General features: G+C 41.8%; 5 protein-coding genes across 19 annotated transcripts in view; 2 read left to right on the forward strand and 3 right to left on the reverse strand.

Moving 5' to 3' along the window:
• Nucleotides 1-243: 243 nt before the first annotated feature.
• LOC103990158 (uncharacterized) lies at nt 244-3,014 on the reverse strand. Of its 4 annotated transcripts, none has more exons than XM_065189430.1 (2): nt 2,876-3,014; nt 244-2,702 (listed from the first exon to the last, which is right to left on the reverse strand). In XM_065189430.1, exon 2 carries the CDS (start codon nt 2,637-2,639, stop codon nt 1,011-1,013), a length of 1,629 nt encoding a protein of 542 aa, XP_065045502.1. In that variant the 5' UTR covers nt 2,640-2,702; nt 2,876-3,014; the 3' UTR covers nt 244-1,010. The 4 variants fall into 4 exon arrangements, with proteins under 4 accessions (XP_065045502.1, XP_065045505.1, XP_065045503.1 ...); XM_065189433.1 differs by having other exon boundaries at nt 2,885-2,994; XM_065189431.1 differs by having other exon boundaries at nt 2,804-2,994.
• Nucleotides 3,015-3,136: 122 nt separating this feature from the next.
• Nucleotides 3,137-5,960, reverse strand: LOC103990156 (heat shock 70 kDa protein 4). The gene is made up of 2 exons (XM_065189429.1): nt 5,628-5,960; nt 3,137-5,070 (listed from the first exon to the last, which is right to left on the reverse strand). Exons 1-2 carry the CDS (start codon nt 5,842-5,844, stop codon nt 3,338-3,340), a joined length of 1,950 nt encoding a protein of 649 aa, XP_065045501.1. The 5' UTR covers nt 5,845-5,960; the 3' UTR covers nt 3,137-3,337.
• Nucleotides 5,961-7,198: 1,238 nt separating this feature from the next.
• LOC135677281 (ubiquitin-conjugating enzyme E2 7) lies at nt 7,199-12,606 on the forward strand. Its single transcript, XM_065189434.1, has 6 exons — nt 7,199-7,412; nt 7,511-7,613; nt 8,916-9,013; nt 9,108-9,208; nt 10,731-10,808; nt 12,232-12,606. Exons 1-6 carry the CDS (start codon nt 7,364-7,366, stop codon nt 12,307-12,309), a joined length of 507 nt encoding a protein of 168 aa, XP_065045506.1. The 5' UTR covers nt 7,199-7,363; the 3' UTR covers nt 12,310-12,606.
• Nucleotides 12,607-15,541: 2,935 nt separating this feature from the next.
• LOC103990153 (small RNA-binding protein 11, chloroplastic) lies at nt 15,542-21,087 on the reverse strand. 12 transcript variants are annotated; one of them, XR_010514640.1, is made up of 7 exons: nt 20,930-21,086; nt 20,586-20,654; nt 20,281-20,387; nt 19,771-19,950; nt 18,108-18,230; nt 17,684-17,780; nt 15,542-16,791 (listed from the first exon to the last, which is right to left on the reverse strand). XR_010514640.1 is itself a non-coding variant. In XM_065189435.1 (5 exons), exons 1-4 carry the CDS (start codon nt 21,018-21,020, stop codon nt 17,715-17,717), a joined length of 333 nt encoding a protein of 110 aa, XP_065045507.1. In that variant the 5' UTR covers nt 21,021-21,086; the 3' UTR covers nt 15,542-16,791; nt 17,684-17,714. The 12 variants fall into 12 exon arrangements, 5 of the variants coding, with proteins under 5 accessions (XP_065045507.1, XP_009407480.1, XP_065045508.1 ...); XR_010514636.1 differs by lacking the exons at nt 18,108-18,230; nt 19,771-19,950 and having other exon boundaries at nt 15,542-16,105; nt 16,753-16,791; XR_010514641.1 differs by lacking the exon at nt 19,771-19,950 and having other exon boundaries at nt 18,108-18,226.
• A 228-nt stretch (nt 21,088-21,315) lies between these two features.
• The window catches only part of LOC135677282 (syntaxin-52-like), a 6,850-nt gene continuing 1,498 nt past the window's right edge, over nt 21,316-26,667 (forward strand). The window contains exons 1-2 of the mRNA XM_065189438.1: nt 21,316-21,478; nt 22,664-22,896. Coding sequence (XP_065045510.1) covers nt 22,679-22,896 — 218 coding nt within the window. The 5' untranslated portion in view covers nt 21,316-21,478; nt 22,664-22,678. The remainder of the gene's footprint in view (nt 21,479-22,663; nt 22,897-26,667) is intronic.

Below are 26,667 nucleotides of genomic sequence, written 5' to 3' on the forward strand. Positions count from 1 at the left end.
TAATCTGTATAAATAGGAGAGGGAACATATTAATGTATTGAAGTATTTTTCATTTCTTCAATAAAGCTTCTTCACTTCTTCAATAAAGCTTTTTCAGTAATTATTCTTTATCTTCTATTCTTCAATTTTTAAAATTGATATAATATTTTTAGTCAAATTAAGCAGTTGAAATTGAGAGATAAATAAATAATTATAAGAAACGAAGAGATGAATGATTTCTTAGGTTGATGAATACCCATGGAAAGAAGCTCACATTCCTCACGCCATTTGCCTCACCCAAAAGCTAAACAAGTGGGCATCAAGTATAAAACTTGGCTTAACTAGTCAAAGGTAGAGACCATGCCATCCTCCATTACATGTTGTTGCATGATTAGGTCAAACTTTATTCCATTTGGGATGATGAGTTCCATATCTTCTATCTTTTACCCGTTCAAATTAGATATATACAATATGAACATCAAGGCCTTCAGTAGTAAACATTGTAAACATTAACTTGGACCTCACCATTTTGTATTGATAGTTCAGACTCATCAAATTAAGAGGTCCTTTAGTATCTACTATATATATATATATATATATAATAGAAGGCTAATCCAAGTCTTCTTTTTCTGGACCAACCACAAGTGTTTTGGTTAAAGCAAAAGGTAGAGGATTAAAGTTGGCATGGGATTCCATTGGATTTTGTCTCTGATGTGACTTCTCTGCTTTAGGGAAACCAGAATGGCCCAGAGAGCCTGTTCTTGCTGTTTGACTGGGAGTTGAAGCATCATAGCTTTGGGGATGTTCTAAGACGAGCTTTGCATTTTTGTGGTGCGTTCATGGCTCAAATGTAAGAGTTATGCCTGTTGAGACATGATCAGAAAAGCTGTTCCGAGAATCTCCTTGTTGTCCAGACTGAGAACAAAAACCGGGCAGAGAAAGTTCTTGCACAGAATGAAGCAGCAGATCCTCGAGCAAACTCATAAATCTTGGAACTTGCTCCAGTGTTGTTGTTGCCTGCAGCACCAGGATCAGATCCTGAAGAAGTCTTCTTCTTTTGAGGATTCAAAGAGGGGGTTGAAAGCACTGTGTTTGAAGCGAGCTAAAGGAGTGAGAGGTGGAGTCAAGAAAGGAGGGGAAGAGAGAGGGGTCAAGAATGGGGTGTCTGAACGATCGAACGAATCACTCCAGCTCTTTTTGCCTCCGGACCTTACATCCTCTGACTCCAAATCCTCCTTGCTCTCCTCGTTAATGGTGAAGAGAAACCTCGGAGGGCCTGCAAGGCTATGGAGCCTCATGAGCTCAGCCTCCACAGTGTCATCATCTCCATTGCTAGAGCTCGACTGGAGCCGCAGTTGTCCCTCCTCGGAGCAAGCAGCTACGTCCACTGTGGCGGAGATCTCTTGGGGGTTGACTTCTGTGGAACTTGGAACAGATGGCTTCCTCCAGCAGAAGAGATGAAGCAGCTCTCTGGCCCTGCTAGAGCTCGAGTGGAGCTGCAGCTGCAGTTGTCCCTCCTTGGAGCAAGCAGCTACATCCACTGTGGCGGAGATCTCTTGGGGGTTGACTTCTGTGGAACTTGGAACAGATGGCTTCCTCCAGCAGAAGAGATGAAGCAGCTCTCTGGCCCTGCTAGAGCTCGAGTGGAGCTGCAGCTGCAGTTGTCCCTCCTCGGAGCAAGCAGCTACATCCACTGTGGCGGAGATCTCTTGGGGGTTGACTTCTGTGGAACCGGGAAAAGATGGCTTCCTCCAGCAGAAGAGATGAAGCAGCTCTCTGGCCCTGCTAGAGCTCGAGTGGAGCTGCAACTGCAGTTGTCCCTCCTCGGAGCAAGCAGCTACATCCACTGTGGCGGAGATCTCTTGGGGGTTGACTTCTGTGGAACCGGGAAAAGATGGCTTCCTCCAGCAGAAGAGATGAAGCAGCTCTCTGGCCCTGCTAGAGCTCGAGTGGAGCTGCAACTGCAGTTGTCCCTCCTCGGAGCAAGCAGCTACATCCACTGTGGCGGAGATCTCTTGGGGGTTGACTTCTGTGGAACCGGGAAAAGATGGCTTCCTCCAGCAGAAGAGATGAAGCAGCTCTCTGGCCCTGCTAGAGCTCGTGTGGAGCTGCAGCTGCAGTTGTCCCTCCTCGGAGCAAGCAGCTACATCCACTGTGGCGGAGAACTCTTGGGGGTTGACTTCTGTGGAACCGGGAAAAGATGGCTTCCTCCAGCAGAAGAGATGAATCAGCTCTCTGGCCCTGCTAGAGCTCGAGTGGAGCTGCAACTGCAGTTGTCCCTCCTCGGAGCAAGCAGCTACATCCACTGTGGCGGAGATCTCTTGGGGGTTGACTTCTGTGGAACGGGGAAAAGATGGCTTCCTCCAGCAGAAGAGATGAAGCAGCTCTCTGGCCCTGCTAGAGCTCGAATGGTGCTGCAGCTGCAGTTGTCCCTCCTCGGAGGAAGCAGCTACATCCACTGTGGCGGAGATCTCTCGGGGGTTGACTTGTGTGGAACCGGGAAACGATGGCTTCCTCCAGCAGAAAAGATGAAGCAGCTCTCTGGCCCTGTTAGTTCTCGTCTTCCACCAAAATAAATAGGACAGCTCTGCAACGAGAGCCAAGAACAAGCAACCTGAGATTAGGCTCAAAGCAATGCCCAGACCGGTCAAAGATCGCATTTTTTGGTCAGAACGACATGCCCAGGGTCAAATATCGATTGAAGAGTTGACCTTCTACGAAACCTGAAGCCAAACAGTACCAAGAATCTAAGAAACCAGAAGGAAAGGCGAGTGTATTATGAAGAAAGAACAGCAAGATACGAGTGCAAACTTACAGAACCTACCCATCCTTGAAACCAATGCAAAGCAAAAACCAAGGGGACAATTTATAGGGGAGAAAGGAACTGATTGATCACCTGAGGAACATTAAATCTGGCAAGAAGACGACACCTCTGCCATCGAAACCACAATGCGAGGCCAACCGGACACGATCAATGATAAAGCTTGCATCTGCAACAATCGAATCGCAAAGATCCAAGCGATAGCCTCCTCGATCACTAGAAACCAACGCATCCAACAAGCAATCCATCGCAAAAGGTCGAGCACTTGTTGACACAGAGGTCACATGCTTGCAGGAGACATACAACTCAATAGCAGCACAGATTGCACACATCGTGTGATAACAAGCAACAACAATCACTGTCGTGTTCCATCTTCTGTCAACAAAAGTAGCTTCTCACAGGAGACGAGCAGAGAGAGAGAGAGAGAGAGAGAGAGAGAGAGAGAGAGACTTGCATTTAACCAGGGCAGAAGAAAAGTGATAGCAAAACAACCAAGGACAGTAACCAAGACGCCAATTACTTTCAAACAAGAACGAATTAATCGACCTCCTCAATCTTTGGCCCCGCGCTGCTTCCACCAGTAGTTGGACCGTCTTCATCCATGCCACCAGCCATGTCGGCACCAGCACCCTGATACATCTTAGCAATGATGGGGTTGCAGATGCCCTCAAGCTCCTTCATCTTGTCTTCGAACTCATCAGCCTCCGCCAGCTGGTTCCCGTCCAACCAGCTGATGGCCTTCTCGATGGCATCCTCGATCTTCTTCTTGTCTGCGGCAGGAAGCTTGGCGGCGATCTTCTCGTCCTTTATAGTGTTCCTCATGTTGTACGCGTAGTTCTCCAGCGCATTTTTCGCCTCAACCTTCTTCTTGTGATCCTCATCCTCGGCCTTGTACTTCTCAGCCTCCTGCACCATCTTCTCGATCTCTTCCTTGCTCAGCCTGCCCTTGTCGTTGGTGATCGTGATCTTGTTCTTCTGCCCGGTAGTCTTGTCCTCGGCCGAGACGTTTAGGATGCCATTGGCATCGATGTCGAAGCAAACGGTGATCTGTGGTACACCTCGGGGGGCAGGAGGGATGCCGGAGAGCTCGAATTTACCGAGGAGGTTGTTGTCCTTCGTCCGGGCCCTCTCACCCTCGTAGACCTGAATCAAGACACCAGGCTGGTTGTCGGAGTACGTAGAGAAGACTTGCTCCTTCTTGGTCGGGATGGTGGTGTTCCTCGGAATCAGGACGGTCATAACTCCACCGGCAGTCTCCAAGCCAAGAGACAGAGGTGTGACATCAAGCAGAAGCAAGTCCTGGACTTTCTCGTTGCCCTCGCCGCTCAAGATGGCAGCTTGAACTGCAGCACCGTAGGCGACAGCCTCATCTGGGTTGATGCTCTTGCAGAGTTCCTTGCCGTTGAAGAAATCCTGCAGAAGCTGCTGAACTCTGGGAATCCTCGTCGACCCACCGACGAGGACGACATCATGGACGCTGCTCTTGTCCATCTTCGCATCCCTCAAACACTTCTCCACCGGCTCCATGCACTTTCTGAAGAGGTCCATGTTGAGCTCCTCAAATCGGGCGCGCGTGATGGTGGAATAGAAATCAATACCCTCGAACAGCGAATCGATCTCGATGGTGGTCTGGGCGGTGGAGGAGAGGGTTCTCTTGGCCCTCTCGCAGGCGGTTCTAAGCCTCCTAAGAGCCCTCGGATTACCACTGATGTCCTTCTTATGCTTCCTCTTGAACTCCTGGACGAAGTGGTTCACCATCCTATTGTCAAAATCTTCTCCGCCGAGGTGCGTGTCACCGGCGGTTGCCTTCACCTCGAATATACCCTCTTCGATGGTGAGGAGAGAGACATCGAAAGTACCCCCACCGAGATCGAAGATAAGCACGTTCTTCTCGCCAGAGCTGCTGGCCTTCTTGTCAAGACCGTAGGCAATGGCAGCGGCAGTGGGCTCGTTGATGATTCGCATGACGTTGAGGCCGGAGATGACTCCAGCATCCTTGGTGGCCTGCCTCTGCGAGTCGTTGAAGTAGGCAGGGACGGTGACGACGGCATTCTTCACCGTAGTCCCGAGATAGGCTTCTGCAATCTCCTTCATCTTGATGAGGACCATGGAGGAGATCTCCTCCGCTGAGAACTGCTTCTCCTCGCCCTTGTACTGGACGACGATCATGGGCTTGTCTCCGGGACCGGCGATCACCTTGAAAGGCCACAGCTTGATGTCGCTCTGGACGGAGGGGTCACTGTAACGCCTCCCAATCAATCGCTTGGCATCTGTCGAAACATATCAAACGGCAAAACCAAATCCTCGTTATAACATCAGCAAACCGAACGGTTGTATGCGATTGCAATTTTGGCAATCCCATGTATTTAATCTGACGCAAAATATATTGAAAGATGTTCTTCAGCAGTCGGTGACCAAATTATATTATAAATGCGTGAACTTGAACAATAATCAAAGAGTATCGTCCTGAACGCCCTACCGAGAATAAAAATTTAATCTTGATGAACACACTAGAAGCGGAACAAGTAATTTTTTTTCCCTGAAACATTACCTTCAAATAAAAAGGGGGTTCTCGCAAGAAGATGCCTATCGCAAATTTATCATGTCAGCACAAATCACAGCTCGAACTAAAAGAAAGTAATTCCAAAATCCGATCGATCATTAATTCCAACCAATTGACAAGGAGAAATTCGAAATAAGACAATAATTATTACTTAAAGCATGTGTCAGCTGCCCACATCCTACGACGACCAAAAGACGATACAACGAACCAACCAAAATAAGGGTGAGAAAGAGAAGGAATGTTAGATTGGAGACTTGGGCTTACCGAAGACGGTGTTGATGGGGTTCATGGCGACCTGATTCTTGGCAGCGTCGCCGATGAGCCGCTCGGTGTCAGTGAAGGCGACATAGGAGGGGGTGGTGCGGTTGCCCTGGTCGTTGGCGATGATCTCCACCCGATCGTGTTGCCACACCCCCACGCACGAGTAAGTTGTCCCCAGATCGATCCCGATCGCCGGACCCTCGCCCTTGCCGCCGGCCATCACTGCTCAAACCAAAAGTCGAGAGCTTTTCGAGACAGAAAGAGAGAGAGAGAGAGCGCGTTCCTTGATTTTTTTCGCTCGAGCTAAAAGAAGGCAAATGCTACGACGAGGCCGAAGGGGGATGGGGTCGTCGGGGTTATATGGTTTTGGCCAGGCGGGTTCTAGAATGTTCCCGTGGTAATCAGTGGCCGTTGGATTGAATCGACACGAAACGCTGTGGGAATTGAACGGTGATGGATGAGTCGATCGGGCCCCTCTGGTTTGTTCCAGAATCCTCCTGCTCTTTCTACTCTTTTCTTTATCTTTCCTTCAATTGTCATTGGGTCGGTGATTGGTCGGCTGTGTGTGCGCCAACCAATCCCATTAAATCCAATGTAGTGGGTAAGCCACGTTCCCCATTGGATGCAGCTTTGGGCCTATAAACAAGTAGGCCTTAGCCCAACCCAATTCACTCCAATAACCCTTTCACGCACTGTTCATTGAATAGCCCCTGAGACCCAACATTTTCGATCTAGAACGTATATTAATAAAATATATTAATTTTATATATATATAAATTTAATTATATTAATAAGGAGGAACATGTTGTTGTTGTTGTTGATGAAGAGGAACATAATGTCGATCGTATCACAATATCATTGGGTAACTCATAGTAGTTGCCCACCTTGCAGTCGTCGGTGGTGGCCTCCTGCACGCTGCCATGCCCCCACATCCGGCCGGTCCGATCCCATTCAAATGCGACTCCAACAAAAGCTGGGAATGGGAAAGGGACGGGAACCGTTGCCGGGGCGGCAGAGGCCGCAGCGGAAGGCTCGGGAAAATTCTAGAAAAAGGACGGCTGTGGCCGTTACTGGGTTCAGCTGCTGCGGTTCTCGGGAGACTTATCCGAGTCTTCAAGATTTACGATGATTGCTTGGGTTATCAAGAATTGATGACGCTAATGGGATTCAAATCCTAATTAAGATGGTTTGTTCTTGTAATTAACTGCGGCCAGCGTGAAGCCAGATCAGAATTACTCATTTTTGGCTTAGTATTCAATATATATTATTTGCTATTTTTCCATCAATCATGACAAGTATAAAGAAAGCAACTGAGCGAGCGTCGTTGCATCTGTTATCACTGCCCGGATTGTGTGCGAAGATTAGAACAGAAATATGACGGATCGCGAGAGCTAAACCAATCGAGCGAGTGGGGCCCATAGAAAGGCCAACCGGAAGCGCAAGTTTGCAGTTTGGCGATTCGGCCAGGACAGTAATCTCGATCGGCGCACCAATATATGTATATATATATATATATATAATATAATATTTATAGGGAAAGTAAAGTTGCATTAAAAATTCCTCTTATTTCACCCAAATTCCCCTCTCTCGCCCTCTCGCTGTCGCCTCGCTCGCCTCCGCCGACGCCGTATAAATAACCGGGCTTGTCGTTTCTGAGCCCTCTGCCATCTCGCCTTCGCGTCTCTCCCACGCAATCGCGGGATCGGAAGGTGGGGGAGTCTCTACGACGCTCCTTGTCGATGGCGGCAGCGAGCCAAGCGAGCCTTCTACTCCAAAAGCAGCTCAGAGGTATGGATCGGGACGCTTCCCGGATAGATTCGTCGTCTAGGGTTTTGATCGAGAGCTTTCTTACGCGATTGGTTTGATCTTGGTGTTTCTTGGATCAGATCTTATGAAGAATCCGGTGGATGGCTTCTCTGCCGGGTTGGTGGACGATAGCAACGTCTTCGAATGGAGCGTGACCATCATCGGGCCGCCCGATACTCTGTAGTGAGTGATTCCTCCCTGCGTCGAATAATTGTGGATCTTTCTCGCCTTTTTCATTTTCTTGATACGATGGGTTTTTCTTGGAGAATTTTGTTTGCGATCGGATGAGTTTACTGCCTCCGTGGTTATCGACGGGTAGGGTTCCTTGTGATTCTTGCGCACGGGAGTGGTCTTAGTGAGTGATTCCTTCCTGCGTCGAATAATTGTGGTTCGTTCTCCTTGTTTAGACTTTCTTGGTACGATAGGTTTTTCTTGGAGAATTGTGTTTGCGATCGGATGAGTTTACTGCGGTCGTGGTTATCTACGGGTAGGGTTCCATGCGATTCTTGCGCACAGGAATGGTCCTATGAAATCCTTCGGGCTATGGGCTTGGTGTTATTTGGAAATTAAGGTTAGGTTTTCATTTCTCAGACTTGATTTGGGATCGGGAATCTCGGAGAATCGGAATGTGTAGCTCCCAAATTGATTGACAATGATTTCTGTTTTACCACGTTGTGCAGGATAATTTGATGGATCATGTTTCTGTCTGGACAGACACAATAAGGGCATTGCTAAAATTCATTATGTCAGTCATTGGTAGAAAACGAAAGTAGTGCTCCTTCAAACACAAATTAGTTGCGCTTGTTGCTAAGACTAGTAGAAAGGACGGCTCCAAATTCTAAACAGGAAATCTACATACACACCAGTGGAGTGAAAACAACTGTCATTAGCGATCGGTTAGAGATGTAGAGAAAGTTGTTATGGCCTTAATATCTAATGAAGTTGCGAAGAAAACAGGAACCTCCTCTTAAATGCAACATAACAACAGAGAACCACTAAAGCTCGAGAGATATGGAGGATAGCCTTGGATGAGCGTAACTACTAGCCTTGTGAAATCCAGAAAGCCATCACGAGAGCTTATACTTTATTTTAATGCTATGCTAGATTATATGCACTTGTTAGTTTTTCTTCTTTTAATACACGAGATTGTTGTTCTGTGATGTTTGTTAAAAAAGCTCAATTGTGTTGTGGTATATAACTTAGTTGAAGCAAAAAACTGATGAGAAGAAAATAATTTGATTGTAAATGAATTTGTTGGGATTTGCTTCAAGCAACTTCTCCACTGGATTCTGTAGTTAATCTGTCAAACTTATTCAGTTGCCTTTTCTGTAGTGTCGCTGATGAAAACATATTTGGACTCCTTTTTAAAAAAAAAAAAAAAATGCTTCACACTGCAAAGTTACAAGCAAACTTTTCTTGGGGGTAGAGCTATGGCTCCGACAATATTCGTTTTGGTAATTTTGAATGGTGTCAATCATGTTGCAGCGATGGTGGTTACTTCAATGCAATAATGAGCTTTCCTTCCAACTATCCCAACAGCCCTCCAACTGTTCGATTTACATCAGAAATGTGGCACCCAAATGGTTAGTAGTAGCTAATTCTTGTTTATTGGATCTGTGCCTTGCCTTCCCGCTATATGCAATTAATACACAACGTATTTTTCTCATTGAACCGCAGTTTACCCGGATGGACGTGTTTGCATATCAATACTCCATCCACCTGGTGATGATCCAAATGGTTATGAACTAGCAAGTGAGCGCTGGATGCCGGTACACACGGTATGTTCTCTCCCTTTTTTGGGGAAAATGGGGTCGACAGTGGTTTACCTTTTGAGGCCTATGATGTGTCACTGTTTGTTCTTCTTGTTGCCATTTTTAATTGGTGGATTGCCTTCAAAATTTTGTTGATTGGTTGTCATTTATTATCACTTGAAAATTTGTGCTTAACAAAGCATGGCATCGGTGCTAGTAATCCTGACTTTACTGATAATATGAATGTCAATGCTTCTGATTTTTCCTTCACTGGTAAATATTTTGTGCCTTCTTAAAAGAAAGGAAAATAAAACAAAAGAAAACGAAGGGTGTGAGTCCTGGGGGGGTGTTAGGATTTGGTTTTTTTCGACAGACAGTAGGAAAAGAAAAGGGGTTGTTGACTTCCTAGAAACCTTTAAATTTTTGATAAACTTGTGAAATATCTTGTATTTTAGCTACTAATTTAAACTGCTAAGCTTTATTGATGTTCTCCTTGGTCAATACCCTGCCATTTTCACAGCTAGCCAGTGTGTTATGGTTGTAGGAGGGTGAGCCTTAGTGTCATGGCAAGGCTTCCGCTTTAGACCAAGTTTTATAATACAAACAACCTACTCACTGGGTAAGGTTTCATGTGTTAAACCTAAACAAAATATCTACCATGGAAAACTTTTTTCGCCCTTGATTATGTAAAATGTCACTTGTTTTTGGGGGCTTCTTTATGATTCTTTATGGACAATGCCTTCCAACTCTTCATTGGGGTGTCATAGTGCTGGTGGACGTAGTTAGGGACCTGAGATACTTAAAATATAATGATAGTTTTATTAAATATAAATGCGAAGCTTGTCTGCTAAAATTCCTTGTCCACTAAAATGTGGACAGTAAACTTCTGTTTCCATCTCCACCAAAATCTTTTTCTTTTCTTTTTTTTGAAATATAGACTAAATATTAGTAAAATCAACATCTTCTTGACATATGGTGGCAAAATTCAGGGTCTTCTTTTTACTGGTTGTCATATCGAAATTGATATCTGAAACTCTAGGCTGCCATCTGTACCCAATAGTTTCAATGGAGCAGAGAATTGGATCCCTTACAACCATCACTTACGTGTAGAGTAACCAATGGGTCACACTAAAAGTTACAGATACTTTTAAGTGTGATGATTAATGTTTAATAGTGTGTTGCCCTTACTGCCAGAGTTTCTATTTGCATGTGGAGTCACGTTCTTTTTTGTTTGTCTTTTACATGGTAAGGTGAGGCAAATCAAATGCTTTTTGAGGATAGAAACTGTATGTCTTCCTATTTTGCAAATAACTTGATCATGAAATTCATCAAGTATCCTTGGGTTACAAGTTTAGAATTTACACTAATGGTGCAGCTCTGATTTTTATACTGAAAAAAAGATATTGTAGGCTACTTCTCTTGTGAATTTTTAGCCATCCAACTTTCTGCTTGTGATATCATATTGATCCACAGGCAATCTGCATCCGACATCTTTTCCAACTAGAATATTAAATCATTTCAAACTGAAACAGTGCCTTCATATGTGCAGGTCGAGAGCATTGTTCTTAGTATTATTTCCATGCTTTCAAGTCCTAACGATGAATCTCCTGCAAATGTTGAAGCTGCTGTAAGTAAAAAACATGAAACTTTTGTTTTTTACCACTATTTTGTTTTTGTACTCAACGCTCTTTAGATAATTTAGAATTACTTTAAGAAGATGATCAGTTTGTAAGGAAAAGAAATATGGCAATTTAACTATTTAGTTAGCATTATGAATTTAACTTGCCTTCTCACTTGAGGAAAATATTTTACACAATTAGGGGTTTGCATTTTGTCAGTCTTTTTTTATATATACAATATATCTAAGCCTATGGTTGAAGGTGAAGTCTCATGAGAGAGAGCTCTTCATGAGAGACATGTCTTTTAGTACTTAGAATTGTGAATTTGGAACGCCTATGCTCTTTTGCATGTTTTGGAGTTAGGCTTACATTGGACAGTTTCAAACATTGTATAACTAGTACATGAACCATATCTATGTTTGCATATTAGAGCTACTGAATTTTACCAATGTTGGATGTCCACTCCGTATGCCTGTTTCCTTTACTTCCTTACCTATGCCTTTCTGTAGGGCTACTAAAAATTATTCCTAATAGAGAATAAGTCAATCCAAGCATCATTGTGATTAGTTTGTTTGGATGTACTCAAATTTGCTTCCACATGTTTGTTATGTGAAAATCAACCATGGCATCATACTCTGTGCTGTTGATGAAATTGGTGAAATCAATTTACGTAGGTTTTAGTTGAATCTTACTTCATTGGTCCATACATTTCTAATCAGCTTAAGGTGGTCATGATCAAAATAAAATATTGTCTATATGCATGCTTCAAAAAGAAAAAGAAAAGTCACTGACTTCATCCAGTATGCATCTGTGTTGCATGTTAATTTAATTTTTAAACCTATGTAATGTCTGCTTTGATAAACGTTTGCTTCTTTGTTATAAGAGGTGGATTGCAACTTCACAAAAGATGCATCTTTTTGTTTGTTCAATTAATTTCATGAGGTTAATTTGTTATGTATTTGTATCAAGAAGTACTTGAATGTCAAGAGTTTTCTGTTTTCATAGCACAGTGTAGCACGCCATTAATTGAAATGCAAATTATAGTGGGCAGAGAAAATAAGACTGAGGATTTCACCCATCGAAACCTAAATGTATTATTTGATTCCATGAGAGAATATTTTACTATTAAAAATTGGTTGATCACTTATGCTTATGATAGTACATACGACATACAACCTTTGTGTAAGAAAGAAAAGGCTAGGTTATAGAGGAATTTCTGATGATTTTTCTGACACGTTCTTTCATGTGGAGTGAAGTGTTTCGTCAGCTTGTTTCAGTTCAAATTGTGGAATTCAAACACTTTTAATAATGTCTTATCTGTTATTTCTCATTTTTATAAATTTGCAAAAAACAAAGTAGTATTTAAGGGGCTGTCTGAACTTGAAGGCATTGGAACTTGATCTGATTTAAAATGCACTAATCAAATTGCAGAAGGAATGGAGAGACAGTAGGGATGAATTCAAGAAGAAGGTCAGCCGCATTGTCAGACGATCTCAAGAAATGCTGTGAGAGATCAGCCAGTGATCGATTGAAACCACGAAGGAGATCGGTTGCGTGTCAGCAACACGTTTTCGAGAAAGTATTTATGGTGTGTGGCGAGGGGATCTATCTGGCATATCCTTCACAACTGGTGTTGATTTTCGGTGGTATGATGGTCTCCTTTGATCCTAGAAAAGATCTGGTAATGTTCTTGAGGTGGTTGTGTCAGTTTGTCATGCATTCCAATGTTTTCCTAATGTTCGACGACACTCGTAACTGTTATAAGCATCGTTACTTTCTAAAACGATTTAGGTGTTATTGCTTCCAGATTTTTCTCTGAATTGAGTTTAGTTTTCTGAAGTTTCATACTGAATTAGATTGGCCACATTGTTTAGCAATAAGCACTGCATCGTTTCTGTAACAGTGTAGTGGATGACTAACAAAGCACTGACTTTGTGAATTTGTTTGTTGTTGGAATGTCTTGAGAGATTTGACGTTTGACTATCGATGTGATCAAAGATGAGACAATTATGTTATGTGATATCCTCCTCCTCACGCTACGATAATGGAAGAGGAGAGATGAAGCCTTGGATTTCCGCGCTGTTTCTTTTTATCGATCCCATTCTCTCTTTCGGTGATCTTAGCGCCAGTTCTGTCCCCCCTCCCCGAGATGTAGGTGGATCCCGCCGATCCTCCTGCCGTAGCCCATGCACCTCTGGTTCGACTTCACCCACGACTCTTCTCTCCCTACAACTAATCCATCTTCCGATCCGCGTCTCTCTCTCGATAACGGACGTCAGAACACGCGCAGCTGTACGCCTACCTGGCGCTCTGGGTGGAGCCACACACATCCATCGCCCTAGGCTACGCCGGCATCGCATTTCTCGCCTTCTGGCCGCCGTTTCCGGGTTCCGCGTCGCCTCGTACGTCCTCAGCCTCTCCCGCTTCCCTCTCCATCGAAAACGGGCCGGACTTGCTTCATCCGCCCACCTCTTAGCCCCGCATCCGTGCGCGAATCCTACAGCTCCGTGCGCGTGTAAAAAGCCAATGTGATGTGAAATTGGGACTTTGCGGGCTTGCACGCGTGAAACGTAGGGGTTATGTAGCACTTCCCCGTCGCTGGTGTCGTGCCGCAGCCTACAGATCCGTCCCGTTAACAGGTGGGTCGGGAGGACAGGCTTTTCCTAGTGAGATGGGTGGCTTGGAATCCATGGTGGCCGACACCGTGTACGAATGCCTCTGATCGTTGCAGTTCTTGCTCGTTCCCAACTTTCCTTTTAATTATTATTATCATAATAATAATTTATTATTATCCACGAATGTAAAATTATTTATTGGTTCTCACTTTCGGATCCCACGAACGCTGATTGCTATTTTCGTCAGAATATATATATATAATTTAATTATCTCGATCTGTGCCTCTGCCGAGCCACGAACGTAAGATCTATTTGTTGGTTCTCACTTTCGGATCCGACGAACGCTGATTGCTATCTTCGTCAGCATATGTCATTATATATATATATATATATATATATATATATATATATATATATATATATATATATATCCATGATCACCTTTGAGATGGATGATCATGGATAGTATCAGCGATTGGAGCATGAGTTTTGACGAAGGGCAAGTAAAATGCAAGTCATGCGGGACACTTACAAGACTGGCGGGCGACACGCATTAACCAAAAGAGACGCCCGTTCTCCGCTCAATGTTGATCGCCTCGTAGACAAAACTGGGTTAATGACGCGATCGCATCGACTAAACAGAACAGAAACAAAATAGATCATCGGGTATTGAAATATGATCAGTTCTCAAGCTCATAAATATTAGCAAATCCAAGATAAAGATCCATACCCGAATTTTCTTTGATGGGTTGGAGCCGAGATTTCATTCTTGAGACCGATCGTTCGGTTTCTTGATACTTGATTCATCGACCTAGTTCCGCCGGGATGGATCGTCCCGTTTCTTGGCTGCCAACTTCAACCATCAAGTTATCGCACCTCGGGCAACTTCTTGAATCGATTTCTTGAACCACAAGGTACTCCAGCAATCACGAAATGGTCTTGATGCTGCAGATCTTTGGTGTAATCAGATCACAACCTTGAGATCAACACCGAGGAATTATTTGGTTGATCCCAAACTATTCTTTATCTTCTTCTCTTTCCTCCGAAAGAGTTGTTCATGAAATGTTCCTTACTCTCGTAGAGATTGTCAAATCCCTGCGACATAGCAAGCAACAGAGGAATGAAGTTTATGATTCATGATAATAGTCTGGTTGTGATGCAAAAAAGAGGGCCGATCAACACATTCAACACGATAGAACGAGTTAAAACAAATCAAACTGTTCGATTGAATCTTGGATCTCGAATCCTGGACAAGAACCCGAATCAGACGAATTAAAGCACATCCGATCTGAAAACGAAGATCGCACGCAAGAAATCAGAAAAAAATGAGCGTGATCGACCAACACCGAAGACTTGGGATCGAAACAAACCCACCGACCACAAACGAATCAAGAAGATCGAGCGAAAGGACAGGATCGGAGAGGAGAAGGACCGGGAAGATCCAACCTCGATGGCCACCACAACCAAGAACGAGAGGAAGAAGAGGAGAGGAGGCGATGGAGAAGACGTACCGACTTGGTTGCTCTTCTTTTTTCCTTTGGCTTTCCGCACTCGAGGATGAGCAGCTAGATAATTAATATTGCAAATAAAATGGAACCGCCTTCGCATCTTGCCGTCGCAAAACCCAAAGACCAAAACCGTCGATCTCGCCATATAATGATTCGACCAAACCCGAACCAATGTCCAACGTGGAACCAAACCACATTGATCGTGGCCCCATGACTTTTGGGTCGTGCCAAGCCTCGATTCCACGTGTATGGCAACGATATATGGCTCAATAATGCTGTTGGGTGAACTCTTCCGCAAAAGATCTGGCTTGATACGGTAGTTGCGACTAGGATTCCTCACAAACCACACACGTTATAAGAACATTATATATGCATATATATGTCCTTATTCTCATGTGTTAGCCTTCATCCTTAATCCAAGTTCAAGTGGCACAGCGCATTGTTACCCTAAATCCAGATCATGAAACAATACTTTCCTCTCTCTCTCTCTCTCTCTCTCTCTCCTAAAAGAGAGGAACAAGGAAAAATCAGATTGGTTGGATAGCAGGCATTCGTCATGTATGTATAAAAGTTGCCAGATCCAGAGGGAATTCTACGAAACTTTGATACATCACAAAGTAATAAATGGTTCATTTATTCTGCATCCCATCAACCAGTAGGATGAGAGGTTCCATAAGAACACTGAAACTAGTGCTGATGAAATTAAATTGACCGACTTCGATGGAAATTTCTAAGGTTGCAAGGAGAGCTTGCAGAGCATGATTTAGTCTCGATACTTCTCGGCAACAGCTTCCTTGAACTCCTGGCCAGGCAACGCTGGTGGGGGAGGCGAAGGGGCTGCAGGTTCAGACGATGGCTGAGACGATTCCACCGCAGTCTTCTTCTCGCCAACCTCCATTGGAGGAGCTTCAGAGATGGAGAAGCTCTCTGGCAGAACAAAGACACTCTGTGACGCCCTCCTCTGGTGACGACTAGGCCTACAAGACATCCTCTCCGGACACAGATGAGCGCAGGGAGAGTGGATCGATGAGGCAGAGGAGAAGAAGAGAAGGGAAGGGAACAGGGGAGCAGAGAAATCAAAGCGGCTTTATTGTGGCAATGATGCAACAGGGAGAGGCCAGAGGGGCTCGAACATATAGAAGAACATGGGGATCTGACATGTTCTGAATTTACAAGAATGCCCTGCATATGAATGGAAATAATTTATGAGAGAATATGGGATCTAATGTGGTCTGAAATTACCTGAATGCCCTGAACATGAAAGGAGATATCCATGGGTTATGTACTTGGTCCAATCCAAAACAAGACTGCACATGGTTGAACCACATTTGAAAGCTGGGCTAATGCTAATATAAAGTCAAATCTAGCCATCTACTCTGAGACTGTAGATCCAAAGTTTAAGATGGAGATTGCACATGAACTAAAAATTAATTTAGGCAATATGGATAAGTGGCAGGGTGATGTCTGTATCCCAAGGGAATGATTTATTGAACTCAACCTCACTGGAGAAAGTACAACTAGAAAATGGTAAGAAAAGAGAGACAGCCTTATCCTTTTGATGTCAGGTCCAAGTGACCTGTGGCATAGAAGAGACTTTGTACATATGCCTTGAGGTTTAAATGGTCATTGCATTTCTAAAGCACTGTGGAGTTGATATTTGCCACAAAACTCAAAAACAAAGACTCCAAGGATGGACATCAACAGAATTTTTCCAAAGGCTATGCTCAGATTAACAAGTTATTTATTTATATGCAGTACCTATTCAATTACACCTTTAAATGGAACCATACAGTTCTCATGTTTGTGACTACTAACAGGAATGAACTTACCATTGATGGGATCTGATCTCCATCTTTGTATGAACATCCCTGGCAATCAAATTTGTTTATATTTTAGCATGGAACTAAGGCTTTCAAGAAAAGAACAGTACATCTTGTCAACTCAACCATATTCTAATAGCAAGCATGTTCATTAAAACCAATAAATAAACTACCATCTACAAGTAACTTTAAGTCTGCAATCAAACATGACCAGATCTAGAACTTCATTAAATAATAAGAAAATAGAACCATATAACTTAAATAACTTCATACTATCATCAAGGAAGAGCTAGATGTTCGGTGCTAGGAAGAACATATGCAGTGAAAACATTCATAGGACCTTTCCGATATAGGAGTTAAACCCAAGACTTGATCTAAGTAGCTTTCGCCTTCAGGTACATGGATAAAAAAGAGTTAATAAATTTTCATATGTTTATGCTTCAGTATAATAATAAAATCTGTGTAAGATTTGTGCAATATCTAGTTGATTCATCAATCAGAAATCAAACAACTTCTTGCGTATAGGGCTTCTAGAAAATCTTATCTAGAGACAGCATGGAAAGATTCTTATATGGCAGCTTGGTGGTGACCCTCCGAACGAAAGCTTTGCTCAAGTCCCAGTTGCAAATTCATAATCACCAGAAAAATGCCTGATTAGAGGTCAAATTTAAATAAGCTTTAGATGTCTGCTTCACAAGACACCCTCATTCTTAATGCCAAGACAATTTTTTTGCAGAAGTACTACCATAGAATGAATCTCAAATATTTGGCAGTTCATCGCAGGGCCTTAACATAAAATGGAACAGCAAATGCTGCAGGAAGAAGGTACCACGAGAGGCATAAAAACAAGAGGAAGAGATTATACTTGGATAATTTTTATAAGCCACCATTCAGCAGAACCATTTTACTGATTAAAGGAAAAATCCTAAAAAGGAATTACTCTGTAAGCAACTGGAAACCACTGGAGAAAATTATGTTTTGTCCTCCTGTGACCCAGACTTGGCATATTCCACAAATATCAGCCTCCCACCATATATCTGTCAAAATCATATGTATATGTGTTAGAAATACATTGGAACACTTAAAAATACATTGTCTTTCTGTCAGTTAATGTGCATGCCATTTCTATATAGTTGCAGAATCAAGATACCACGATCTAATCTAGAACAGTACTTCATTAAACTTTCAATTTTTTAAGAAATATAACAAATTTGCCAACTCAAAGCACCTCAATTATGATTTTAACAAAGAAAAACATAAATAATATAAACAAAAAATTACTCATATAAAGAGTGGCGGCCCAATGTGCAAGGCTCATGCCAAAATGAGACCTAGAAGGATAAAAAACCTAGTCTTACACTTACAAGTGAGTAGATGATTTCACAGTTCAAACCCTTAAAACCAAAGTGCAATAGAGCAACCACGCCATAGTGTCAAAGCTCGCCCTCTACCATGGCAACACGGCTCACTCTTTGCCTCTTACCTGCCTAACAGCATAGGCAGATGAGATAATGTGAAAAACAAGTAATTTTGCTAAATTTGATGCTTACTTTATCAGATCACCTTTAAAGTTCCTGCTTATCTGTTCACTAAGCAATATGTGATCATCGTTTTTCTTTCTGGGCTCTACATGAAATTACTTTTAACAATGGGGGACTGATGTAAAAACAAACAACACAGTTTTCCTCTACAACATTACAGCAATTAATAATTTGTACTGAATAAGTACTGGATGCAGAGGGAAAACTCCTATTCAATGTTTGGAATGAACTGTTCTTGATTCTACTTAAAGTCCCACGTCCATTCTTCAAATTGGGAAGCCTACGTCACCTCAAGTTACCAATTTTACTTAACCCGAATGCAGATGGGTCAAGTTAGCCAGAACCAAGGTCAAAGCAATATATAGTTACATCTGGGTGTGGTGGCTCTCCATCCATAGCCCTTCAACGAACCCAATCATCTCACGTATAACTAGATTAAACACAAGAATAAGCATGTTAAGCAACTTAATAATCACAATCAGCAAGATAATATATCCAAATCTAACTTTACAAAACTCATGGATTGGATTTGGGAACTCCGTTACTTCATGAACTCACATGCGATACAGGATACAGTCACAAACTAAATTCCCTTAGCTATCAAAGACAAGTTGTCACTGATTGCACAATTATCAATCAATCTATCTCTAGACAGAAGATCCTAGAAATATTCAATGAATAATTACATTGGGTATTTTTAAGACTATGAACAGTTCCAGTGATGGTTATCTCATCCATAAGATAAAGAATTCTGTCTAGAAAAAATGTTAACCACCATGTTGAAGCATATCTATAGTTGTCATTTGGACACTGTTTGTAACTACCTTTGGGAACACTATGAAAATTTATACTCCTTCAATGTGATCACATCAGATGTGATAAATAATCATAATTTTCAGCAGAGATGATATTGATCAATTTACTTGATACACTTGTGATAACTATACAGAATATGTCAGCCCTGTTCTATGGTGAAGCCAACTTCATGTTCTGTTACAAGCAAAACAACCTCCAGATAAGGTTTTGCATACAAATATGATCCATTTACTTGTCATGCCGAGTCCAAGTTTGAGTCACCATCTGATTATGCAAGTAATTGATGTGTTTTCCAACTAATTTCATGACATGGAAAGGACATAAGCATAGCTTCACCGAAGTTCAACAAGTGATTTATGCTTGCTTGCAGACTTTCCAATGAACTAAAACCATGGTTGACCTTGAGGGCAAATCTGCTTAATTATGATAATAATATGAGTTAGAAGATAGACATTAGGGACTGTCTGAATGTTCAATTATTGGTTCAAAATTTTATCATCAATTGTTATGATTGGAAGAATTTAATGCTAGGAACAAAGTTGCCATAATTTCAAGCAGCAACTGCTTGTCCACGCTTGACTCCATAAACTCATGTATTAGTGTGCACTTGTAACGAGGTTTGTAAGCATTGACAACCCAAGCTGAGAATCTCAATTCAGTTGGGAATTACCTAGTTCCTGCCAAATTCTGTGTCTTCTTCCAACGTAAAGGATGTACCATTTACAGATTTGAGAAGAAGAACAGCAACCTGATATCCAGGGTCTCACAGTTCTAGGAGGACAAAGTAGTAGTCAACCTCAATTGCATCTTAATGGTAGAGGCATATGCTTGACCTCAAAAGTTCCTCATCCTGCAGTTGCTAAAGCAATATTCAGCTCAGCCTCCGCAGACAAAAAATAAAGCATCGGTTTTAAAGTTGACTCAGGCATACTCCATTTTATCATCTAGGAGGAACGCAACAAGTTAAAAACTACACCGGAACTTGCAAAACAAAATACTTGAATGTGTAAAAGGTGACAGTTGAAAAAAAAAATGGAAAACTAACTGCAAAACATTGCAAGACAACATGATCAATGCAAATTTCAAAAAGCATAAAAGCTCTAGTTGAGTTTATAAATAGTTTGTCTGTTATTCTTCACATCACTGATTTTCTAAAAGAAAAAGTAATTGAGACACGTACCCTTCCATCCATAGATTTTATTGCCTTCTCTGCTTCAGCATCAGATGCATAAGTCACAAAGCCAAAGCCTTTAGGCCTATTAGTTCTTGCGTCCCTGATAAGCCTAGCTGCCCCATGCCAAAAAGAAAAAAAAAGAAAGCACCAAAAACAACGACAGAATTAGACATCAAACACAATCAAGGCACTGCAATAACTGATTTGAGACAAGATGATCCAGAAAGCAATTAATTTGGCGAGTACTAATCAAATTAGAATCAAAATTTTCAATACAGTACAAGAAAGATTACAGTCACCGACAAAAATACCTTCCTCCACACGGCCAAACCGCGAGAACATGTTTTCGAAATCCTCATCGCTTGTGTAATATGATAGTCCTGATAATACAAATATAAAGCGCCCAAGCATTAGTAGCGTGATTGCTGGATTGAGGGCCAGCGACCATACCAATGATGTTATTAGAACAACAGATAAATCAATTCACTGGACACGGATCACAATATCATAACCAAAACTGCAAATAATCAAAGAAAAGAACCACTTCGAAAACGAAAAGACAAAACCAAAGAAGCTTTTTGTCCCAAGACCAACGAAGCTATTAGCATTAGCAAGTGCCTGGGTTGCAAGAGTAACGCAAGAAACGAAGACATACTGCTGACGTATATCGTGGAGCTGAAATCCCGACGAAAGCACAACCCTCTCTCGGGAAGGATGAATCTCCTCCAGATTGCGGTACTCCACATGACTTTCGCTGCCTGCTACTTCATATTCTCTATCGTCTATTCCATCTAACAAAGCGAACCCTAACAGAACCCTTTTGACGCCCGGGACGCTTACTCAGCCTCAGAGACTAGTTAACGGGTCGGATTTGAACAACATTAAGCATGGGTTTGCACGTATAGATCCGATCAGGTTAGGTTCGGGAATGTGTTGGAATTTGTACGATCACAACCGTACGCGTGTATAAAATAATGACTTCGTCTTTCTAATAATTAAGTGGGTTTAATTAAGCATGTAAACGCAAGTTTCGGAGTCGTTGCTTATTGGGAATTTTTCTGTTGCGTTCGGAAAATGAAAGAGATGAGGACGACAAGGTAGTGCCCTTCAAATTGGGGTTTCTCGACACGGAGGAGTATTGTGGGAACGGATTAGACGGGAGGGGAAGGGAAGGCGTTTTCGATCATATCCTTCGCGAAGAAAGGTCCGCAATACCATATATTGCCGATTACTTTTCTTCTCTTTGCCGGAGTCTGTTTGTTGAAAGATTGTCGTGATTTCTCGAATATTAATCGGGAATTTTGGTTGGAGTTGTGATTGTTTTGGAGCAGTTTGGATTTCTCCCAATTCCTTTGGTCAATATCATCCTCTTCTCGCCGCATCGGATTTGTCCCCGTCGAGATTGAGGCGTATTACTGGGTTTGGGTTCCTACCAAGTACTACACTACGAACGTCATCCTCTTATTTGGCATGTCGAATTTGTCTTGGTTGAGATCTAGGGTTCATCCAACATAAATGGGGAGGGGATTCATAAAAATTATCGTTCTGGGGTTGGAAGTGTTGATGGATAATCTCGAGAAATATTCGATGAAGATGAAAATTTATGGAAGATTTTTTTCTGACGATTCTGGGGGATGAGAGAGAGGAGCATTGTTGGAAGTTCATAAATGTGTAATGGAAAAAACCATGATGTTCTGTAGATGTCCAGATTTAACAATGTACATAATTGGGGATACCAGTATGTCTTCAGCGGGGAACATGTTGAGTCGGAGTAGGCCTGGATTATTTGGACATGATCGCATGTTTCCAGTCCGGAGTCTTATTCCTCACCCAATTGATGGTCTGACTCTTATCGAGAATGATGGATCTGAGTATTCTTTGACTCTTATCTAGATTGATGGATCCGAGTATTCTTTGACTCTTATCTAGAATGTTCGATCGCAGTTTTACTTATTAATATCCACCAATTTTTACATGGGAGTCATGGTTCACTCATTTTGATCCGTCTTCCCTGACATTCTTTATCATGATCAGGTTATTATTCAGTATCCTGGATTGATAGAATATATTTGAAATATTACTATCGCTTGCCTTTGTGACTAGGAATATTTCTTGAAGTTTCAACATCATCATTTTCATGAGCTCACTGAATTGATTATGTTATCTCTATGCAGTATCTTTGGCCTCTATGCAATATTTTTTGCTTTGACAATATCAGTCTTGATATTATCATTTTCCTAGTAAATTAGATGCTAGATTTCATTGGTGTCTTCTGTTATTTCATGGGCTTCATCTTGAGAATTTCTTAGTCCTAATATTATGCTTTATATTACAACAGAAGCTACAGATTAGATTTCTTGATATCTTACGGTGGAGATTATGTATGTAGATTCTGTCAGTAGCAATGGCAACTTCTTTAGATCAATGGACGAGGGAGCTCAATGAAGCTTCAAAGCTTGCAGAGGATATTAGTGTGATGATATCTGAAAGGGGATCTTTGCCTCCATCAGGCCCAGATACCCAACGCCATTTAACTGCAATGAGGAGGAAGATAACAATTCTCCGGACCAGATTGGAGAGCTTGGAGTCTTTTCTTTCGAAGCTTCCGAGTTTGCAACCAATGTATGTGTTTTTTAATTCCTTCAATTTTTCATTATTCAATACTTTTACCCTTTCTTTTGCCTGTAATTTCAGTTTTTCATTATTTTAGGATGGGTTTACTAGTAGTTCTTGTTGAATCTCGGATTTTGATGATAAAATCAATTGATGAGTTATTTGATCTAATCCATATTATTGAGTTAAGTATGCAGGATTAACTACGATAACCAGAAAACACAAAGCAAGAATACCGGAGTCAAGTTCGATGAACTTTTAAGAGTCCGAAGAATCGTCGGAGATGCCGATGGAACCAACCGAGAAGAAATTGGGAACCTGTTGGAAGTTCGCCGAAGAGATCGTCGGAGGTTCGCAGAGATCACCGAGAAGTCTCGGCTACTCATTAAAGTCATCACAAGTTCAGGAGCGTGCTTGGACCCCGTCGGAAGAAGTTCGTCGGAAAGCTCGCCGGAACAAGACTTGACGTTCGCGGTTGATAAAATTGCTTAGGATGTGTTTTGTTATGTAGTTCACTTGTAATTAGGATTAGGATTAAGAAGATAATCCTATATCCTGGTTAGGGGCCAATTGGGCCCGAGTTCGGACTAGTTTAGGCCAAGATTGAAGCCCAACTAGTGGCTGAAAACACTGTAGTCGGGCTGAAAACACTGTAGGCGGTGGCACCGCCTGGCTTGGCGGTGGCACCGCCCAGCACCCGAGAGCTGGGCGGTGACACCTCTTGGGCTGGGCGGTTGCACCGCCCAGCACCCGAGCGCTGGGCGGTGGCACCGCTTGGCTGGGCGGTGGCACCGCTAGCATCGGGAAACCAAAGAGAATTCAAATTTGGAGCCCAAATTTTGGAGCCCAAATTTGAATCCTCTTGAGGCCTATAAATGCCCCTCAAAACTCAGTTGAGAATACAACTTTTTGGGTAGCAAAAGTTTGAGAGAAAGGTCTTAGAAAAGTGTTAGCTTGTCTTCTTTTCAATTTGCTAGTGTTCACCTCATCTCTTCTCGAAAATCTGTAAGAGAGTGAACCGCTTGTAAAGAGTTGTAAGAGGGGTATTTACCCTTCCATTTCAAGAGACTTGCTAGTGGAAGGTGGAAGCCTCATCGAAGAGGGGCCTCGCAAGTGGAGTAGGTCATTTGACCGAACCACTCTAAAATCGGCGTGATTCTTGGTTTGCATTTCATTATTGCTATTTACATTATTGCAAACCTTCTTATATGCTTTAAGTTCCTTATTACTTTTGCTGCACATATTTAAGAATACGTTTTCAAGATTAAAGCTTTTCAAGTTCCGTTCTTATCGTACGAAAGTTTTTATTAAAACCAAAGTTTTAATCCGCTGCACTAATTCACCCCCCCCTCTTAGTGCCGCTCCGATCCTAACAGTTCTAGGGTCAAGTTATTTGGAGTCTTGACTTGTTCTATCTAATGAGGGGGATACAGTAGAGTATTTTTTGACAAAATTAACTCTTCGCACTAAATTAGGCTGAGAGGTGAAAACGCTTTGTTGTTACTGCTATGAGAAAGATAAGAGAAAAAGAAGGAAAAGGAAAGATAGGAATCACAAGGGAGAAGAGGATAAAAGCAGAAAAGAACAAAAAGACGAGGTCTATGTCCTGTCAGTACTGTATTTCCAGAAGCAAAAGTCTGCCTATTATTGTTTGTTCGGGAGAAACTCCCCTCATAGATAGCTCTTTAACAGGATCACTTTTAGTCAACCTGGGATTCTAAATGGAAGAAAAATAAACGGATTTAATGGCAATTGGTGAATCTCTTATGGACACAATGCACGGTAGGGAATTTCAGTTCTTCCAGACTCTTTTGACTGTTGAAAAATCAAAAATCTTGTTCTAGCTGTTCTGGTGAATCCTTTATCTGGGAACAGCCAACCCTGAAAATGTTGGTTACGCATTGGGACCTTGTTGTTGACACACAATGGCTTGGGTGATATCTTGAATATGCCCTTTTCAGATTTTAACTTTCAAGAATGCAGCAAAGTGAGTTAGCAAATGCAGATAGAAAGTTCACAAAAATTGTTTCTTTTGTGGAAAGGGGGATATATTGATGGTTTGGATGAGATATTGCAGGTAACTCAAAGAAACTAAGTATATGTACAAAAGAAACATGATATACAATATCCCAATCTGATTAGTTCAACATTAACTATGGGTTAGTGTCGACTGGTATATGAGTTACCACATGTGATACCAAACTAGCAAATTACATGTGATGTGTATCCCAGCAAATCTCTATTCTGATAGAGACACGCCTATAATATGGTGCCAGTGATGTGATGAACCATAGTCCCTCTGGACCTCACATCACCTGTAAAGATCTATGTGATATTTCTGATGATCTATCTGATGAGAACTTTAGGATTTTAAGTGGTTAAGATTGTGCTCGATCTTTTTGGTTTGCAAAAGCCTTAATCTGGTGCCTTAGACCAACTCGGCAATCTCAGCTGATGATTGTGCCCGATTTGGTTAGCTTCATTTCAATTATATGAGTCACAACTCACCTTTGTCTTGTGAATACCTCTTTTTGAAGGCATAACAACCTACCTGGTTCGGCTGGGTTCGTGATGCAAGAAATTGTGTGCTAAAATAGTTTTCTTTTCATTAATAGGAAACCAAAATGCAATTCTTTCCAGTTTCCTCCAATTTTGACTTCTTTTTAAGTAGCAGTTGCCTCTCCCCATCTTCCATCTCACTTTTCTTTTTCTGCAACAGTTCAACTTTCTCTGCTGTCTAGTCCAAGCCTAATTTTGTTGGCTACAGATTGAACGGTTCTGTAGTCACATCATAGCAACTCATCTGGTTCATTTTTGTCTACCACATACTTGTTCACCTCTAGAACAGCCCTCACATTAGAGTGAATATTCTTAAAAGTGCAGTGTCCTATCTTCCAGTGTGATCCTATCTCCAAGAGTGTACATGAGAGATTGTGATGAATGTCTAAAGAGGTAGCAAAAAGTAAATTAAGCTCATCTTTAGACATCTCGATGAATAATCAAGGTGTTTAGGACTTAAGCTCTTGAGCCTCTGCCTGATAATCCTTCAGAACTGCTTCTTTCTTGAATGACAATGTAAGAAGATTATTTTACTTGGAAGGTGTCAGGGAAGCAAAAACAACTGTATGATAGGAAGAGTTGGATTTTCATGGATGAGTTGTTTAGAGAACTTTATTTACATAGGTTGAGCATGTCTCATGAGTAAAGATAGAGCTTGAAGCTATAATACCTGTATTGATATATATTACAAATATGCTGTCATTGTGGCTGAAAACTAAAATTCTTGACACTCGGAGGAAACCAATCAAGCTCCAACTGAGTGTCGGCCATTTCGGTTGACCCCAAAAATTGTTGATCTGAATCTGGATCTCATGATTCCACAGGCTACTGAAAGTACATCAATGAAGACTTTTTGATGAACTTTATCCTGAAAATATTATGCTATCATCAGTGGAAAGCTATGAGTACTAGAGGTGGTTGATTTAGTGTATTCTTTTTTCTTTTTTTTTATAGAAGAGTAACGTGGTTGCAGCATTGAAAATTTTGTAGGCTCAGTTGAAAAGTTCATAGGTTCATCATTAAAATGTTTTTTTATTCTCCATATACTGCTGGTATAAATTTATTCATAATTATTATGAGTTCATATTTTTCATTTAACTAGTCTCTAATTTATGAGACATTCTACCACCATTTTGTGTTAGGTAGCATAAGGTGACAGTTTTTTCTCATGTACAGACAGAGCACTTGTAATTGTGATATTGTAAATTTATTTCTACATTC

Source organism: Musa acuminata, chromosome BXJ1-6 (genome assembly GCF_036884655.1).
Source record: "Musa acuminata AAA Group cultivar baxijiao chromosome BXJ1-6, Cavendish_Baxijiao_AAA, whole genome shotgun sequence".
Taxonomy (NCBI): Eukaryota; Viridiplantae; Streptophyta; class Magnoliopsida; order Zingiberales; family Musaceae; genus Musa; species Musa acuminata.